The sequence below is a fragment of the Pipistrellus hanaki genome (genome assembly GCF_964339955.1).
Source record: "Pipistrellus hanaki genome assembly, chromosome: 13".
In the NCBI taxonomy this organism is placed as follows: Eukaryota; Metazoa; Chordata; class Mammalia; order Chiroptera; family Vespertilionidae; genus Pipistrellus; species Pipistrellus hanaki.
Window position 1 is genome coordinate 23643726 of NC_140515.1, and position 18746 is coordinate 23662471.

General features: G+C 53.5%; 1 protein-coding gene across 1 annotated transcript in view; it reads right to left on the reverse strand.

Moving 5' to 3' along the window:
- DNAH1 (dynein axonemal heavy chain 1) overlaps positions 1-15664 on the reverse strand; it is a 68606-nt gene extending 52942 nt beyond the window's left edge. The window contains exons 1-8 of the mRNA XM_084901864.1: positions 15612-15664; positions 10189-10558; positions 9163-9235; positions 6905-7079; positions 6318-6474; positions 5280-5412; positions 2445-2606; positions 1610-1862 (exon numbers count right to left, since the gene is read on the reverse strand). Coding sequence (XP_084757990.1) covers positions 1610-1862; positions 2445-2606; positions 5280-5412; positions 6318-6474; positions 6905-7079; positions 9163-9235; positions 10189-10524 — 1289 coding nt within the window. The 5' untranslated portion in view covers positions 10525-10558; positions 15612-15664. The remainder of the gene's footprint in view (positions 1-1609; positions 1863-2444; positions 2607-5279; positions 5413-6317; positions 6475-6904; positions 7080-9162; positions 9236-10188; positions 10559-15611) is intronic.
- Between the last annotated feature and the right edge of the window lie 3082 nt (positions 15665-18746).

Consider the following 18746-nt stretch of genomic DNA (forward strand, 5'->3'; position numbering starts at 1 on the left):
CAGGGGAGGGCAGTTAGGGGTGACCAGACCTTCAGGGGAGGGGAGTTAGGGTGACCAGGCCTGCAGAGGAGGGCAGTTAGGGGCAATCAGGCTAGCAGGGGAATAGTTATGCATCAATCAGGCTGGCAGGGCAGTGGTTAGGGAGTGATCAGACTGGCAGGCAGAAGCAGTTAGGGGCAATCAGGAAGGCAGGCAGGCAAGCAGTTGGGAGCCAGCAGTCCTGGATTGTGAAAGGGATGTCTGACTGCCTAGTTAGGCCCTATTCTACTGGGGTCAGGCCTAAACAGGCAGTCGGATATCCCTCAAGGGGTCCCAGATTGGAGAGGGTGCAGGCTGGGCTGAGGAACACACCCCCTGGTGCACAAAATTTGTGCACCAGGCCTCTAGTATTAAATAATATGACAAAATTGAGATTAAACATATCAGCTCTATCACTTATTACAAGAAAAATATTTTTAGTTTGACTCACAAAGACCCAATATATTGATAACAAGACCTCTCTAAAACAAAAAGGCTAAAAATAGAGGGATGGACAAAGATGCATCAGAAAGATGGAAGTAATAAAAAAAAAAAGCCAGATTATAATACTGATATCAAACAAAGTAAAATTCAAGTTAAAAAGCAGTAGGCCTGATAAAGGACACTTTTTAACGCTAAAAGCTGCAATTTATAATAATGATATAATATTTTATCTCAGTGTACAAAAAGTAAGTGAAGATATAGAAAACATAAATAACATAGTAATCAATAAAGTAGATTTTATGGAATATATAATGTATAAAATATATAATATATATTATATATTTTTATGAAATATATATTATGTATATTATATATAATATATATTATTAGAGTATAATACACCCTAATAATTGATATAATTTTATACCCTAATATTAGAACTATGTCCCTTCCCAAGTACAAATAGAATATTCACAAAAACCGATTATATATTAGGTCACAAAGAAAACATCAGCAAATTTTATATAATAGAAATATTGTAGTCCTAGCTGATTTGGCTCAGTGGATAGCGCATTGGCCTGTGGACTGAAGGGTCCTGTGTTCAGTTCTGGTCAAGAGCACATGCCTGGGTTACAGGCTCACTCCCCAGCGGGGGGCATGCAGGAGGCAGCTGATCAGTGATTCTCTCTCATCCTTGATCTTTCTATCTCTCCTTCTTCCTTCCTCTCTGAAATCAATAAAAAGAAATAAAAAATAAAAAGAAATGATTTTCCAGTAGCAATGAGCTAATAACCGGTTCAATTCCGGTCAAGGGCACATGCCCAGGTTGCAGGCTTAATCCCCCTTAGGGAATGTACAGATGGCAGCCAGTCATTTATTGACTCTCTCTCATCATTGATGTTTTTCTCTCTCTCTCTCTCTCTCTCTCTCCCTCCCTCCCTCCCTCCCTCCCTCCCTCCCTCCCTCCCTCCCTCCCTCTCTGAAATCAATATAGTATATATATAAAAGTCTATAGTGCAGTGGGCAAGATAGCCCTGAACAGATAAGAATGAAGGGAGCACTACCCCCGGGCAGCACTAGATCCCCACGGGAGGGCTTCCTAGAGGTGGCAATGCTTGGGCTTGGGGAAGGTCTGGCAGGGACTCACATGGGCCCTTTGCGCATCCGGGGCGTGCTCATGGCCCACTGCTTGATCTTGCTCATGCTCTGCTCGTTGAGGAGCTGCTGGCCCTCGGAGGGCATGCAGTCCACATAGAGGTTGTACAGCAGCAGCGCCTCCGTGTTCTTGCGTAGGGCGTTGGCCTCGACCACACGCTGCGTAAACACACGTGGGTCCTCGGCACAGAAGAGAAGCTGGATCCGTGGCACCCAGTATTGGCAGCTCATGAGGGGTGGTCTTCCTGAGACCGGGGGGTTGGGCGGGGGGGAGAGAATACTCTGTCAGACCTCTGGGCTGGACACCAGGCTGCAGCCTGGCTCCGTGGCTGCTGCATGGTAGCCCCAAGCAGGTGGTTCCCTTTTCTGATCCCCATCCCATCTGTGAAATGGGTCTGATGACACTCCCTGCCCTGCCCACCTCCCAGGTTGTCTTGGATGGATGTGAAAGTGCTTTGCAAACTGTAAAGAGCTTTGCACAAACAAGGAACTATACAGGGGTGACTGGTTACGTGCCCACTCCTTGATGCCACACCAGGCATCAAGGAGTGGGCACACCAGGCATCACCAATGGAGGGCCTCGGGCTCCTTCTTAGCATCATGCTAAAGGTGGCACATATCAAATAATGGCCATTTGCCCTTCCTGGGGTCTCTGAGTGATGGGCCCTCTGATCTCACTGGTCAGGAACAGATAGCCACAGGACAAACGGAGCAAGGAAGAATTCCAACCAGAGCTGGCTGTGCCCATGGTGGGGGTTGGCTTCAGTCAGAGGCCAGGCACAACCTGAGCTGGGGGTCGGCCTGGATCAGGGTCAGGAAGCTTGTACCTTCAGCAGTGACCCCTCCGTTCACGATGGGCTGCCCCATCTCATCTCGCACCAAGCCATTCTCGTCTGTCTTGTGCACCAGGTACAGCTTCTTGTCCTTGTCGTAGTCCAGGACACCAACACTGCACCATTTGTACTTCAGCTCCTGACTTTTGGGGTCCTCTGAAATAGGATGGGAACCCACCAGTGTTCCCTGCACGGGGCGAGGGGCCTCTGAGTGTGAGCAGCAGGGGCTGGAAACAGGTCTCAGAGGTCACTAGTCTGGCCTCACTCCCACAGGAGGACCCCCTCTGGCCCCAGCAGAGCGGAGTCCTTGCTTCCTCCCAGCTGAGCTGGACTCTGGAGAACCCGGGCGGCAGGAGGAGCCAGATGGAGCAGGCCTCTCAGCCCTTGCGCTCGGCATGTCCCCAAAGGGGCAGAGAGAGAGACAGGAAAGCCATAGCAACAGACCTATAGAGGGTCCAGTTGTAAAGGTCATCATGTCTGAGCTAGACCCCTTTAAACAGACCAAGTCCGGGTGACGTATGCCCTCCCCATAGGCCGAGGAAGGGCAAGCGACCTGCACCCTCCCCCTAGGCTGCCTGTTTCAGCTGAGCCGAGCCCCTCCTATCAGGACAGCCTAAGGGGGAGTAGAAGCCCGCCGCCCTGTGATGTCCTCACGGGGCCTCGGGCCTATTGGGTCTGGGTGAGCCTCCTTCCTCCACTTCCAGGCTGAAAGCCTGCTTCTGCAGCTCCCGCCTGCCACTGCACCCCACACATTTCTCTCCTGGAGTCTGGCTCTCCCTGAGACTTTGGAGCTCGCTCCTGCCTCTGCATTGGCTGTGCCCTCTGCCAACAGGCTTCACTTGAGTTACCTTATTGCTGGTTTGTTCCCTGCTCAAGTGGTTTCTCCCTGGGAGAAGCCTCTCTGCCTAAAATAGCGCCTTTGCCCCAGGCACTCTGAGCGCTCAGGTCACACAGTGCAGCAGCCTCTCCTGGTGCGTCCGCGCCCCAAGGGCAGGAGTGACCGTTGTCCCACTTTGATTACAGCTGCATCCCTATACCTAGAATGGAATCTGGTACTTATAGTAGGTGCTCAATCACCTTTTATAGAAGTTAAGACAGACATGGCATGGTGCCTGGCAGAGAAGGCCTCAATACAGCGGCTTAAAACAAATGTGGGCAACACAGAGTGGACGGAGGAAGGAAGGGCTGGCGTTCCCGGAAAGCGCTCCCTGAGCCCGATGCTGGCTAGATGAGTACAGGAGGTTGCTGTGGAATACCTCACTGGCTGTGGTTCTGCTTGGGCTTTTAAAATATGTTTTTATTGACTTTAGAGAGAGAGGAAGAGAGAGATAGAAACATCGATGAGGAAGAAATACTGATTGGCTGCTTCTTGCACATCCTTGGGGAGTAAGCCTGAAACCCTGGCATATGCCCTGACCAGGAATCTCACTGGGGTCTCCTGGTTCATGGATCGACAATCAACCACTGAGCAACACGAGCCAGGTTTTGGCTCTGTTTTTGTTTTCCTTTCTTTGCAAGTTCATTTTTTTTTTTTGAAAATGATGACCTTGTCCTGGCTCAACTCAGAGGAGAAGACATCACCAGAAGCCCCACGGAAAACGAGCGCTCTGGCAGAGACGTTCCCGGCCAGCCCTCCTCCAGCTTCAAGGCCAGGCCCCCGAGGGGCAGGAGCAGAAGCATTCCGGGAGGCTGCTACTTGGTGCATTTAAGGTTAATGCAGCCCCAAACCTTCTGCTTTATCACCAGGAATTGGCAATCTGGGAACAATTGAGTTAAATTATTTTTGTAATTAAGTAAAAAATAAAGGGAACATTCTAGGCTTCTTGTCTAGTTCAGAGAAATTGATTCCAGCATTAACCTGATTTTAAATTGAAACATAAAGTTAACAGCATGCTTAACGGACTCACTGAGGGCCCCCTGGACGCGGAGCAGCCTGAAAACCAACATGGCTCTCGCACGCCTACCTGCACCCGGCCCCCTCCTGTGCTCCATGGTGGCTGGTCCAGCCACTGGCAGGAAGCAGAGTGACCCTCAGCCTCGCACAGGGGCATGGCCACCTCCAAACTCCAACCACATGACCCAGACCTTCCAAGATGCCTGCACAGAGCCAGCCACACAGGACGGGGGGGGGAGGGTGTGTGTGTGTGTGTGTGTGTGTGTGTGTGGCCGAGGAAGCTCACCCTGGCACTGTTCCCAGCAGCAGCCAACTGGAGAGAGCCTCCCGGCCCCCAGGCAGACCCCGCTCCAAAGGACATGCCAACACAGATAAGGCTGAGCAAACCTGGGCAGCAGTGTAGGTATGTGGGGTGGGGGAGGGGTGCGATAGTAGTTGCAAGTGTGTTGCAAGAGAGAGAGAGAGAGACTGCATGTTTGTGTGTGGAATGGTGCATGGGATAGTGTGCTTGCGAACGTGTGTGATTATGTCTCTGAGAGTTTGCAAGTGTGTGAGTGTGTGCATTATTCATGTAGAGGTGAAGGCTGAGAGGCCACAATCTGAGCGGGAGCAATGGTGAGTTCTGGGTGGCGGGATGAAAGGGTTCAAACTGTGCCCCTATTCACACTTGTACATCTCTAACAGACGTACATTTTTTATTACCATGAAGTCAAAGTTGTTTTGTTTTTAACTCTAGACACCATCCAGCAGTCCCTTCCCCAGCCCTCCACTGATGTCACCCCTGGTCCCTGCATTTCTGGCCTTTGTATAGCCATCCCCTGGGCCTGAATGCCATCTGGGAAGTCTAAAAAGGTGGGGTCCTCACCTCCCAGGGCTCCCAGGTCCCAGGGCAGCCCATCCAGGGTCCTGCCCCCTCCCAGGCGGGCCCTGCTCACCATGCCCCAGGACGTCATCGGTGGGCAGGAGGGCTTTTCCTGGGACTGGTCTCCTGACCTGAGCGCCTGGCTCCAAACCCATGTTGATCCACTCGCTGGGAGTCCGGCAGTCAAACTCCTCGTTGTCAAACACCTGGAAGAAAGCAGCAGATGTAGGAGAAGGCAGCCCCACCCACTGGGGCCTGGGTGGCTGGGCAGGCAGAGGATGGGGCACCTCCGTAGGCTCCTCCAGGTGTAGGTGCTGCAGACTGGGGACCAGAGAGCTGAGCACCCCTCTGCTGTCCACAGGGCCCATGAGTTCTGTCCATGGAGCCTGGATCCTTGTCAAACCGAACCATCCGGAGGTTCAGGCAGAAGGGTGCCTGGGGACCCCCAGGGGGATCCCTCCTACTGCTCAGGATCACCTAGCTCAGGTCCGAGGCGAGAGGTGGCCTTTGGGTTTTCCTGAGCACCCCACCCAGACTTGGAAATGATGGGAGCCAGGGTTGTCAGGCCACTCTTAGCAGGGCGATGTGCAACTGGATTCAGCTCTGCCTCCCCGAGAGACCTCAGGGCCGTGGAGAGGAAGGATGGGGAGGCGGGTAAAAGCCAGGGCTCTTATCTTCCCTCTTTCTCTCCCTGAGCTCAGTTTCCCCATCGGTACCCCAAAGGGGCTGCAATGATGTCCTCCACTCCATCTCCCCATCTCAGTGAGCTTAGAACGGTGTCAGGGAGGCCTGTACCTATCCCACAGTCCAGCTGGGCTGCTTTGTGGTGCCTTGTGGGGGGGGGGAGTGGGCGGGGGGGGGGGTGGCAGGAGCAGGCCTACAGGCTGCCTAGGCTCCCAGGGAAGGAGTGGAGAAGCAGCACCCCATTAGTCCTCGGGCCCCTCTGTCCCAGCCCGGGATGCTTGAGACCCCTAGGGGACTCCATGATGCAGTTGCCATGATTGACAAGTACTTGTGATTGCCATGGGGACCGCTTTCTGGTTTGACCCCTCAACTAAGGTCCTGCACCCCAACCCCCTGACCACCAGTCCTCCGTGGAAGCTGGGCTCACCTTCAGGGGGAGATAAATGGGGAAGAGAGGGTCGTTGCCCTGCTCGATGGTCTGCGGGTGGTAGAGGTCTGGGTGCCTGGGCATGAGCTTGTCGGAGTCGATGCCCTCATCGGCCAGCAACTGCTCAATGTCCAGGCTCAGGTACAGTCGCTTCCGCCTGGTAGAGGAAGACGAGGGAAATCTCACGATGGCTTGTGTGAACAGAGAGAATGTCAGCCAAAGCCCATAGGATCGAGGTGGCAGGGATCTGGCCCAGGGACCTCTCCAGAGCCCTCTGCCCCTCTGAGACGCATCAGGAAGCAGGCAAGGACTGGAGCTGGTATACTGGACCCCAACTGCCCTTCTGTCCTGCCTGCAGTTCTACCATGTTGACCCAAATGCCACCCTCCCCGACTCCACAGCAAGGAAAGCACTCTGCTCCTATTAAAAGACCAAAGGCTTAGAGGCTTTGATGTGAAAACTTGCTCCTGGACTCATGTTAGTGACCTCTGTGGGAAGGGTCACTGAATTGCCCGCTGTCCCTCACCCCAAGTTGTGGGGACACAGCCTCCCAGAGGGCAGGCCCTCCCACAGCCCACCAGCCATACCTCTCGATCTCAATCTTGCGCGGGCACTGGCCTGGCAGCACCAGGAAGGGCACCTGCACCTTGGGCTCGTAGGCATGCAGCGGGAAGTCGGCCTGGGTGAGCACCTCGGTGGTGGCGCCGATGCGCTCCCACTTCAGGCGCTCCTCAAAGTCCTCAGGAAGCTCAAAGGTGCTGACTGCAGGGGGGGGGGGGGGGCGGGGGGCAGGAGCTGCAGAGACTCAGGCTGGAGCTCAACCCCCCCCCCCAAAAAAAAAAAAAAAAAAAAAAAGCAAAGCACTAGGCAGGCATGAGGCTTTCACACTGCTCTGGGACATGGTGTGTATGTTAGCCTATGGCCGGGCAGTGGTGGGAGAAGCCAGACATGGCGCCAGGCACCCAAGGGAGTGCCAGCCTGAGGGACGAAGCCTCCCGAAAGTCTGCTTGGTCCTGCCCTCCTTGCCCAGAGCCAGCATGCTCCATCTTTCCCTTCCACGCCACCCACAACCCCGGCACCAGTGGCCTTTACTCAGGCCAGATGCTGAACCAAACCTCCCGTGAGGACTACAACTGGCCAGGAAGCAAAGGCATAGCTCCCTGCACATCTGGGATGGGTTCCTGCTATCCCCACCCTCCTCCCCTCCCCCCACCCAAAGGATATCAGTCTGAATCCAGCCACTCCCTGGGAACGTTTTAAACTCAGGGCAACTGGTGGCCACAGGGCAGAGGCACCACCAATGGGCCCTGGGCACCTTCAAGTCACACAATGGACACCTCTCCTTAGACACCCAGGCCAGACAGAGGCGTCATGCCATGTCTGGGGTTGCTGGTAGAGAGACTCATTGGTAGGGTGACCATTCCAGCTTGCCTGGCGCTGAGGTGTTGCTCAGGGTTCAGGCTGTTAAGTGGAAAGTTCCAGGAAAACTGAGACCATGGCGCTGGGGAATGAGGCGTGGGAAGATGCTTCAGAGACTCAGGGGCTGCAGGGGCTCAGGACAGCTCAGTGATGGCCCCCCTCCATCTCCTGGGGGCCTCTGACTCTCCTTGTGCCTCCCCCTCTCTCTGGGGCCCCACAAAAGCCTCCAGAGGCTCAGCTGAGCCCGTTCTTTCGCCAGAACTGCCAAGTGCTCAGGGAACCTCGCAGCACAAGGTCTGGCCAAGAAGGCAGTTTTCAGACCCCTGGTCATCTGTTCTTGAGCCTGTGGGTCCATGACACCATTTCACTGCCAGAACATGGGCTGCTGGGCCTGCCCTGAGTCTCAGGGCCAAGACAGAGCCAGGGCGAGGAAGCAAGGCCTGGCCTCTGGCCCCTGCAGCCTGGACCAGCCTACTGGCAGCACAGAGGACTTCTCCTGCTGGCTGCCCAGAACCCTGACTGACACCACCCTGTGGCATTTCATCAGAGCTGCTGACCACCCCACCTTCCCTACCTTGGATGGTGGCAGCACCATTCCCAGCACCCTCACAGCTCTTACATCTGTGGTTTATAACCATTTCCTGGGCCACATGTACTTGTGAGACTGTTGAACACAACAGGCTGGATCCTCAGATCACAGAATGCACACATATGATGTTTCCTCTGCCACTTTGGGGGTTCATAGATGCCACGAGACCCATGGGTCCTGGCAGGATTAATCTGAGTGGCGCCAACGAAGAGCCAGGTCTCTGCTGGGCTTGGAGAGCAGGGGCAGACAGCTAGGACCGTGGGACATCTGTGCCTGATGAAGGGCTGTCCTGTCTGCCAGCAGGACACTCCTCACCGCCACTCAGGACCCACCCTGCTCGCTGCCTTTTCTTCCCTCCACCACTGGGACTGCCCCCCTTCCTGCAGACCTGTCCCGGTCCTTACCAGACTCACCACAGACACAGGACAGAGTCCTTCTGTCCTCTCTCAGCAAACAGCTCCTGTGCCAGGCTCTGTTCGAGGTGCTGAGGCCCTAGCAGGGAACAGCTCAGACCCAGTCCTGGCCTTCCCCAAGCCCCGTCCCAGGGGAGGCAGAAAAGGCACATGTAAGAGCCCTGCCATCCCCAGCTGGGAGGAGGGAACAGGAGCCCGGGCCCTCAGCACCCACGCCCTCCACGCGGTACCCTCGTTACAGCTCTGAGAGAGTGTGATAAAGCAGCTCACTCAGCACCCAGTTCAGTGAGCAGGGCCCTTGCAAAGCACCTCATCCCTTGTTATCCCCATTTCACATTAGAGGAGACCAGCAGCCAGGGTCTCCCTGAAGCTAGAGGCCCTGCTTCTAACCTCACTCGCCCACCCAGCCCTCCAGGGCACTGACCTCTTGGGGTGAACTTGTCAAGGTCGGCCTGCCGTAAGAGGTTCTGGTTCATGTAAGGGCCACAGCATACTTCCTAGAAGCAAACCCCAAGAGGGCATAAACATCCTGGGGACAGGTAGGACCTGGGAAGGGACCCCAAGGCCAGGTGTCTCCCTGGAGTTCACTGGGGAGCACCACAGGGGAATGGGGATGGGGCAGGACCTGAGAGTTAGTACAATTCCCCATTCGGGCTGCAGTGAGCCCTACCCCTTCCGGTCTGGCACTCCTCCCTCCGAGAGCACTCCTGGTGTAGGTCCTGGAACTGAGCCGCAAGGCAGAGGTGTGCAAGGCCAGCAGGATCTGTGTGGACCTCCCGTCTCCAGACAGTGGGTGTCAGTGGGTCCTTGTCCTATCTCTCTTGGCCCCTCCCCCGCCTAAAACCTTCCTAACACTGTCTGCTGCCTGAATGGCTCAGTGAACCCCCTCTTTGTCCTCTCCTGCCCCAAGCCTCTATGTCTTCTCTCACTGTGTACTTTCCTCCACATGGGCCATGAGCTCTGTCAGGGAGCCTAAGCCTTTGTACCTTCTGCCTGGGAACTGTCCCCCCACCCAGACATCATCTTATCTCTTAGATCTCAGCAGTATGCAACCTCATCCAAGGACCCCTCCCAAACCAGAGCTGGGGAGTCATAACTTCTCCACCAAAGCCATTGCCCCATGACAACAGAGACATCATCTCTCATCTGTACTGCATCCAGTGCTCAGTCCAGGGCCTGTCACACAGCAGGTACTCAGTAATGAATTGTTGAATGAGTATATATAGGTGGACAGGAGGACGGAAGGAAGGGTGGGTGGCTGAGTGGGTGGGTGGATGAATGGACAAGTTAATAGATGGATGGATCGACAGGTGGATGGATAAGTAAACAAATGAACTGATGGGTGGGTGGGTGGATGGGTGGATGGACAGATGGAAGGAAGGGAAAAGAATGGGCAAACGGAACCCATAAGGAGGGCTCAGTTTTGATAGGAGATGGCAGCCACACTCACCCCAAGTTCATCTAAGGATCCAGGGCTGAGGACGTCAGAGTAGAATCCACGCTGCTTCATCAGTGGGTACTGCTTACCAGAGCTGGACAGGGGCAATTTCTGGAGCTGCTCCAAATCCGGGAGTGTGGGCGGGACTACCGGCCAGGCTGCACCTGGGAACTGGAGCTCAGGGGTTGGAGGCTTCTCCAGCTCAGAATCTGGTCCCAGAAAATTCTTCCTCAGGTTCTTCTCTAGACTGGCAGGCGTCTTCCTCACACTGTACCGTGAGGCCTCAGGAATATTGCATTTCTTAGAGCTACTTCCTGAACAGAAGCTTTCTTTCTTAGCCCGTTCCATGCTGCTTCTCGGGGCAATGTCCCAGCCAGAGCTCCTAGGAGAAGATACTGGCATCACTGGGCCTCGCCAGCCTTTGCTCCGTCCCCAGGGACACCATCATACAGGATGCCTGTTTGCCACCCAAGACAGTCCCAGCCTTATATGCATGGATAGGAGGAGAGGGAGCGCCGAGAAGGGATGGTCTCTGCCTAGTCTGGACAGGCACAGAGCAGGAGGGTCCCATCAGGAGAGAGGGCCCTCCCTGCAGATTGCCTGTGAGAAATGAGCCCCAGAGTCAGGGTTGAGTAAGAGAGACTGAGAAGCTCTGCAAATGCCCCTACCCCGATGCACCCTCCTGCACTTGCTCCCCCCTCTCCCCGTGTTAGAGAGTTAGGCCTGGCTTCTCACAACGGGGACAGAGGGCGGCCCAGAGCTCACTCACTCAAAGAAGGGCCCTGGCCAAAACCGGTTTGGCTCAGTGGATAGAGCATCGGCCTGCGGACTGAAAGGTCCCAGGTTCGATACTGGTCAAGGGCATGTACCTTGGTTGTGGGCACATCCCCGGTAGGGAGTGTGCAGGAGGCAGCTGATCGATGTTTCTCTCTATCCCTCTTCTTTCCTCTCTGTAAAAAATCAATAAAATATATTAAAAAAAAAAAAAAAAAAAAGGAGGGCCCTGTTTTGGTTTTCCCTAAAATGACTCACCCACTGGCAGCCCTGGTACCCTCAGTCCGGCCCTGCTGGCTGTGATGCCTCCCCTACCCATGCCTACCCTCCCAACCATACCCCAGGATCCAGAAGACAAAGTGGCCTCCACAGAGGGACACGATTCTCCACCGCCTACAGTTCCCACTGCCAGGAACTTTGCTCAGGGTCAGCCAGTTTAGGAAACATACACCCCCGCTCCCAGTCTCCCCCAAAGGGAGCAACACAAGTGCCACTGGGTTGCACGATCAACCACCACTCTAAGGTCAAGGGTGAGCAGAATTTTCATTGTTGGGTGAACAAGCCCTTGGCTACCTCAAAATGCACCAGGGGAGCATTGTAAGAAATTGGACAAAGGTATGGGAGAGAAGAGGTTTCTATATAATACCCATGCAAAAATTAAAATGAATGAGTTTACAATTATCTAAAAAATGTCAGTAAAGCCCTAACTGGTTTGGCTCAGTGGATTGAGCGGAATGAAGGGTCCCAGATTCAATTTCGGTCAAGGGCATGTACCTTGGTTGCAGGCATCCCCAGTAGGGGTGTGCAAGTGACAGCTCATTGATGTTTCTCTCTCATTGATGTTTCTAATTCTCTATCCCTCTCTGTAAAAAATCAATTTTAAAAAATATATATTTAAATGTCAATAAAAAAAGCGAAACGTCTTAACAAAAGGACACAAGGGCCTGGTCCAAGTAATACCTTCTCCCCTTCCCCATTTCCCACCCTATGCATGCTGGGAGGAGGCTGAATTTGCAATACAGGTCACTCTTTTGACTAGGAGTTCCATGCTCCGTCATCTCTATTTTAGCCACTGTAGGGACTGGCTCGTGCAGGCCTCCTGTTGGATCATGGCAGGGGAATCTTGCCTGGACAGACCTGAAGGCAGGTAGGCAGTCGGGGCCGTCTGGTGCAAGCTCCCCAGCAATGCTGAAGCAGCCTGCAGTTGGAAGGGGATGGTGAGTTGGCAAGACAACTGGAGGGACTGTGAAGAGCAGATGGAGCTCTGGCTTCCTAGTCCCAGACTCAGCCCAAAGGCTGACCAGCTTCTATCCAGTTAAGCATGCTGGGAGTTACCAGAACTCTGCTCCCTGAATCCCACTCCTGGTAGCCAGCTGCCTCCCAGAACAGGTGCTGAAAACAATGCTAAGTGTGGCCCACCTCTCTAGCAGTCACCAGGATGCTCTTTCTAGAGCATCCTGAAGGACAGAGGTCCCACTGGGGATCAGCCCCATCACAGCTGCCAACCTACAGATGGCTGTCTCATCCTTGAACAGAATCAACACAGACCTTGGAGAGGCCAAGGTCCCAGTTCCACCGGAAAGCATTCTGTTCCCTGGTTTCACCAGCTCCCAAATAGGCTTGAATATGCTCGGCTGCTTCACTGGTATACACTAAATGGCCAGATTATTATGATCTCTGAATGCCTATGCAAATTGCTCCCTCAACCAGGAGTTCAACCAGCAGGTAGGCCAGCCAACCGCCCATGTCCCCTCTCCCTGGCCAGGCTGGCTGGACCCCACCCATGCATGAATTCATGCATTGGGACACACACACACACACACACACACGAAGAGATTTGTGCAATGGGCCTTCCTTCCCTTGGCTTCCAGCACTGGTTTTCCTCTGACATCCGGGACCCAGACCTTTGCTCCGGCTGGAGTCTGCCATCTTGTCTTTGCTGCAGACTCCAGTTGGAGTCTGCCATCTTTGCTGCAGACTGCTGCCTTCATCTTTGCTACAGACTCCGGAGTCTGCAGTTTTGTTTTCCGCTGTAGCACTCGGCTCCGGTATATCCCTTCATGCACCACCACCCCAGGCCCGGCCCTGCCATAGCAGGCATCCTGGCCCGCCTGGCCACTCTGCACCTGGAGCTGCTGGGCGGCCACCATCTTTGGCCTTCTAATTTGCATACTCACTCTGATTGGCTGTGGGCATAGCAGAGGTACAGTCAACTTACATGTTTGTCTACTATTAGGTAAGATATATATATACACACACACTGAGTGGCCAGATTATTATGCATTTAGAGGTCATAATAATCTGGCCACTCAGTGTATTATAAGGACTGATGGAGAGAGATGCAGAAATGTCCAGGAAATCAGTGCTGCTGAGGGGAGCCTGTGACTGGGGGATTTGCTGCCTCTGTGAGCCATTTCCCTCTGAATAGGTTGACAGTGGCAGCACCCATCCAGGCATGTCCCAGTAAGGAAGATGGAAGAGTGAGCTGCAAACCCGGGAGTCCTGTTTCCTCTCTGTCAACCCTCCACAAGGATCAACAGCTCTCTTCCAGTCCCACCCATCCCAGCTTTGGACCAGTGTGCACAGGGCCTATGACAGACAGACTGACAGACTTCTCTCTTTTGTCACAGCCCATGGGTATGGCAGCTGCTGCATGGGAATGAGTGTGGCTAGCAAGAGGGAGAGGACATGGCTCCCAGCAAGACCTCTGCTGGGCACTCTCCTTCATTGGTGTGAGGGAACTGGCCATAAGATGCTAGAGTTGGGGACGATGAATGCTATTAAGAGGTTTAAATGTAGTTCATGTGTCATCTCTTTAAACTCTGAGGTGGGAGCTGAGACCATCTCCATTTCTCAGAAGTGGGAAAAACAAGGATCGGAGAAGGTAAGTGGCCTATGCAAGGTCACACAGCCACCAAGAAGCTTAGTTAGAATTTGAACCCAATTTATTCTTTTTCCCCAGTCAGATCACCTGGGAGCTCTCCTGGCTTGAGCTGGAGGAAGTTTCAGGTTAGATTCACAGACACTCAACCCCATGTGACCCAACAACCTGGCAGGTCCCGGGCTGAATGGACACGGATGAAAAGTGTATTTGATCTTCACAACAGGTACTATTTTTATCACAAACAAGGAAGCTAAGGTCTAGAGAAGTCTAGAGACTTGCAAAGGACACACAGCCAAGAACTGGCAGAACCAGAATGGAAACTGAGGTCTTCACCTCTGGCTGAACCAAACGTCCGTGTCCCATGACAGTGGTTCTCAAACTGTGTACCAAGGAACCCTGCAGTTTTGCTAAGTGAGAACCCGTGGGGAGGTGAGCCACCCACCCTGATTCAACAAGGACCCCTGTACCTTTGTGTTTCACGTACTAGGGTTCCGTGTAAGACCTCACTTGACAAATGGATCTGTGGCTTAAGGTTGTTGGAAGTATCTGTCCTGGCAAACAGTACTGTGGGTGCTAACAACCCCCTCAGGCTGGGGCTCTCTCCTTTATGGAGCACTCACCTGATGTGACCCCCTCTGTGTTCCCACCCGTGTGAGGCTCCTCCCACCAGTGAACATGTCCCTTATTGTAGGTAAACACCTGACTCACTGGCCTGCTGAGGATGAGGGCTGCAATTAGAGGAAGTTTCTAGAACATTGATCTTTAGAACTTTGGTACGTAGCTGGGGACTGACACAGGCTTTGCACACACAGGGTAGGTGCCTAAAGTGTTTGTAGAAGGAAGGAAGGAAGGAAGGAAGGAAGGAAGGAAGGAAGGAAGGAAGGAAGGAAGGAAGAAGGAAGGAAGGGAGGGTGGGAGGGAAGGAAAGGAGGGAGGGAGGGAGGGAGGGAGGAAGGAAATGGAGGCTGTTGATTTCTGTAGCGACTTGTGAGATAGGTGCCTCAATTCTGTGCCAATTTCTACATGCGGACACCAAGGACTAAGGAGACGATGTGGTAGGCAGGGGAGGGCGACTGCTTGGCCGATGAGGGCCAGGATCTCGGTGTCTCTTCTTGGGGCTTCCACAGGAGGTGGGAGTCGAGGAGCAGAGTCCCTCAAACCGCTCTGGTAAACACAGGGCCTATTTGCCCGGCCTGCGGGCCTCAGGGGTGGACCCTCCACCTATGAACCAGGAAGTCACGTTAATTCCTGGTCAGGGCACCGGCCCAGGCTTCGGGCTTGGTCCCCAGTGTGGGGTGATTCTCTTTCATCACTGATGCTCCTCTCTCTCTCTCTCTCGCTCTCGCTCTCGCGCTCTCTCTCTCCCTCCCTCCCTCCCTCTCTAAAATCAGTAATATATATATATTTTTTGGAGCTTATTGCATATATATATATATATATATATATATATATATATATATATATATATATAAAATCAAGACTTTTTTTAAAACGCCGCGGGACGTGGGACAAATTGTTAATATATATATTAAAATGCGCCACTCCTTTCCCACTTGCCAAGGCTCAGGACAAGAAGCTCAGACTCATGGGCAGGGATGTGGCCCCGGGGACGGGAGAGCGGCCTCCTTCTGTCCACGGACCTTTGCGCCTGACCAGAGGGGGGGGCCCTGCCTGTGCTCGCCCCCCAAGCCTCCACCCCACTGACCTACCGACCGACCTACCGACCTACCGACCCTCCGACCTACCTACCGACCTACCTACCGACCCTCCGACCTACCGGCTGCACAGAGCAACGTCGCGTCTTGCCACCGGTCTCTAGGGGGGTTGGCCGGGCCGGTTGCTAAGGGGCGGGACCACCGAGCTCCGGGGGCGGAGCTTCCGTCGGAGCCGCCCCAGTCTGCGCCCGCCCCGCCCCCCTCACTGGGACTGGGTTCCTCCCGCCTCTCCTACCGGAGGTTCCCCTGGCGCCGGGCGCCCGGAGACGCGGGCGTGTCAGCCTCCGGGGTCTCAGATTCAGGCCCTATAATTAAGGTGACCGGACGTCCCGCCAGTCCCGATTTTTAACCATGTGTCCCGCGTCTCCGCGGCGTCTTAAAACAGTCCCGATTTTTTAAAAACGCCGCGGGACACATGGTTAGAAAGCGGGACGTCTGGTCACGTTACCTGTAATCCCCCTCCCATCCCAGACTACTCTACAGCCAAGTGCACTGTGAGAACTTGGATGAGTCCAGTTTTGTTTTGTCTTTTTAATATATATTTTATTGATTTTACACAGAGAGGAACTGAGAGGGATAGAGAGTTAGAAACGTCGATGAGAGAGAAAATCCACCAGCTGCCTCCTGCACACCCCCCACTGGGGATGTGCCCGCAACCAAGGTATATGCCCTTGACCGGAATTGAACCCAGGACCTTTCAGTCCGCAGGCCGACGCTCTATCCACTGAGCCAAACCGGTCTCGGCCAGTTTTTTTTTTTTTTTTTTTAATTTTTTTTAAAGCTGTCTAAATAATTGGGGGAGAATAATAGGGGAAATGTACGAACTGGACGTTTATATTTAAGCCACAGCTGAAGGACTGATGGTCAGATCATCGCCCAAACCGTGGCTTCTGTGGCTTCTGGTTCTTTTTTTTTTTTTTTTGGTGGGGGGGAGAGAAGGGAAGGGGAGGCGCTCAGAGGAACAGCTATTCCCACCCAACTCCTCCTCCATCTCCCAGGGTGGGCAGGGGTGCGCCTGCTCCCCTCCCTAGTTTCATGGGCCCATTGCTCCCAGGACCTGGTATAGGTTCGGGCTTTTATCCTCCTGCCTGTTCTGGATATTGAATTATGTTTAATTTTCCTAGATGTGATCATGGTATTGCGGTTGTACAGGAGACTGTCCTTGTCTTAGCTGGTGTGGACTCAACATGTTCAGAACAGATGTTACAATGTCTGCAGCTGCGACTTCCTTTCCAATGGTTCAGCAAAACTGATACATGGGTAAGTGTAGGTAGGTCCTGGCTGGTAGCTCAGTTGGTTCGAACAGTGGTCGGCAAACTCATTAGTCAACAGAGCGGCAAATCGCAGCTCCCGAGCCACATGTGGCTCGCAGTTTGCGGACCACTGGGCTAGAGCATCCTCCTGATAGGCCCAGATTGTGGGTTTGGTCCTGGTCACGGCACATACAGGACACAACCAGTGAATGCATAAATAAGTGGAATAGCAAATCAGTGTTTTTCTCTCCCTCCCCGACCCTCCCATCAACAAATAAATAAATGAATGAATAAATAAATGAATAAATAAATACATAAATACATATTTAAATAAATAAATATAGGTAGGAGATAAATCAACAGTGGTCTAATGCTAACACTTAGGGAATCTGAAGGTTTACAGATGTCCACTCTACCAGTCTTTCAATTTTTCTGTAACGAAAAGAGATGGGTTACAAACCCCAAAAATAAAATAAAATAAAAACTACCCCAGCCTTGCCCAAAGCCTTCTCAGAATTGGCCCCATTTCACCGGTGGGGAAACTGAGGCTTGGTAAGAGAGATTCCTGTCGGAGGAGGTAATAGGACCTGATGCCCATTACATAGACGTCTTATTTTATTTGACATCTTAGTAATGCTAGTTTGGTGCCAGGCCTGTGCTGAGCATTAAGTGTCTTTGATTTGAACTGGACCCTGTCCCGACCATAAAAGGCCTGTCGAGTAAAGAGAGCCGGAGTGGCCAGGCGTGAGGAACTCAGCGGGAAGGCATCAGATGTGATTGGAAACAGTGAGTCAACCTTTGCACAGACTTCTGTGACCTACTCCTGCTCCTGGCCAATTCCTTTTCCTTGTTCTTTTTTTGTTTTTTGGTTTTTTTTTTAAATATATCTCATTGATTTTTTTTTTTTTACAGAGAGGAAAGGAGAGGAACAGAGAGCCAGAAACATTGATGAGAGAGAAACATCGACCAGCTGCCTCCCGCACACCTCCCACTGGGGATGTGCCCACAACCAATGTACATGCCCTTGACCGGAATCGAACCCGGGACCCCTCGGTCCGCAGACCGACGTTCTACCCACTGAACCAAACTGGCTTCAGCTGGCCAACTCCTTTTCATTCCTCAACACCCTTTGCTGGTGCAGCCTTTTCTGAGCCCCCGCCACGGTTCTATTTGCGTTTCTTGTTGGCGCTCACATGGTGGATAGTGATCATTGTGGAAGGAAAGAAGGAGGCGGAACCCATGCTCGCTCACTGTGGAAGGAATGGGCAACAGATGTGTAAGGGGGGTTGGAAGCAAGAGTGGCCAGAGCTCTTCTGGGGGTGGAGCCCCCCAAAGCCCTGTTTCGGGCAGCCTGGGGTCAGACTGTGTGCCCCACTTGGCCTGTGCAGAGGCACTTGCTTCCCTGCTTTTGCCCGGCATTTCCCACACTGGGTACAGCTGTCCAAAAAGCTGCAGTACCCATCTGGTTGCCAGGGCAACATCAGCCCATGGCGGGACGTCAGGGATGACAGAGGCAGAGTGCTAATCCCGAAAGTTGCCAAGCAACACAGTGGGTTGGTGACATCACAGGGGCCATGGCGGATGGGCACACAGACCGGCGACCGCAGAGAGGGTTTACTCTCAGGAGATTCGGCTCCCAGAGTCACTCACCCCTACTGTGCAATGACCCCTGTGGCATCCCTCAGCTGGAAGGTGGACTTGAGTAATGAGGGCCAGGGGGTGCTGCTTTTCCCAGCAGCCCTGGCAGCTCCACCTTGCGCCTCTCCAGGTGCGGGCAGTGGGTGTGACTGCCTCCCTCTCTCCCTGGCAGGAGACCGTGGCACCATCTGCATCTCCCGTGCCCACCCCCTAATGGCCCCATCTTCCCCAAAGGTTGGGGACGGGATCAGGCTTTGATGTCCCTGCCCTGCCCTGGAGGCCGCCATAGCACCTTGATCCCTGGGA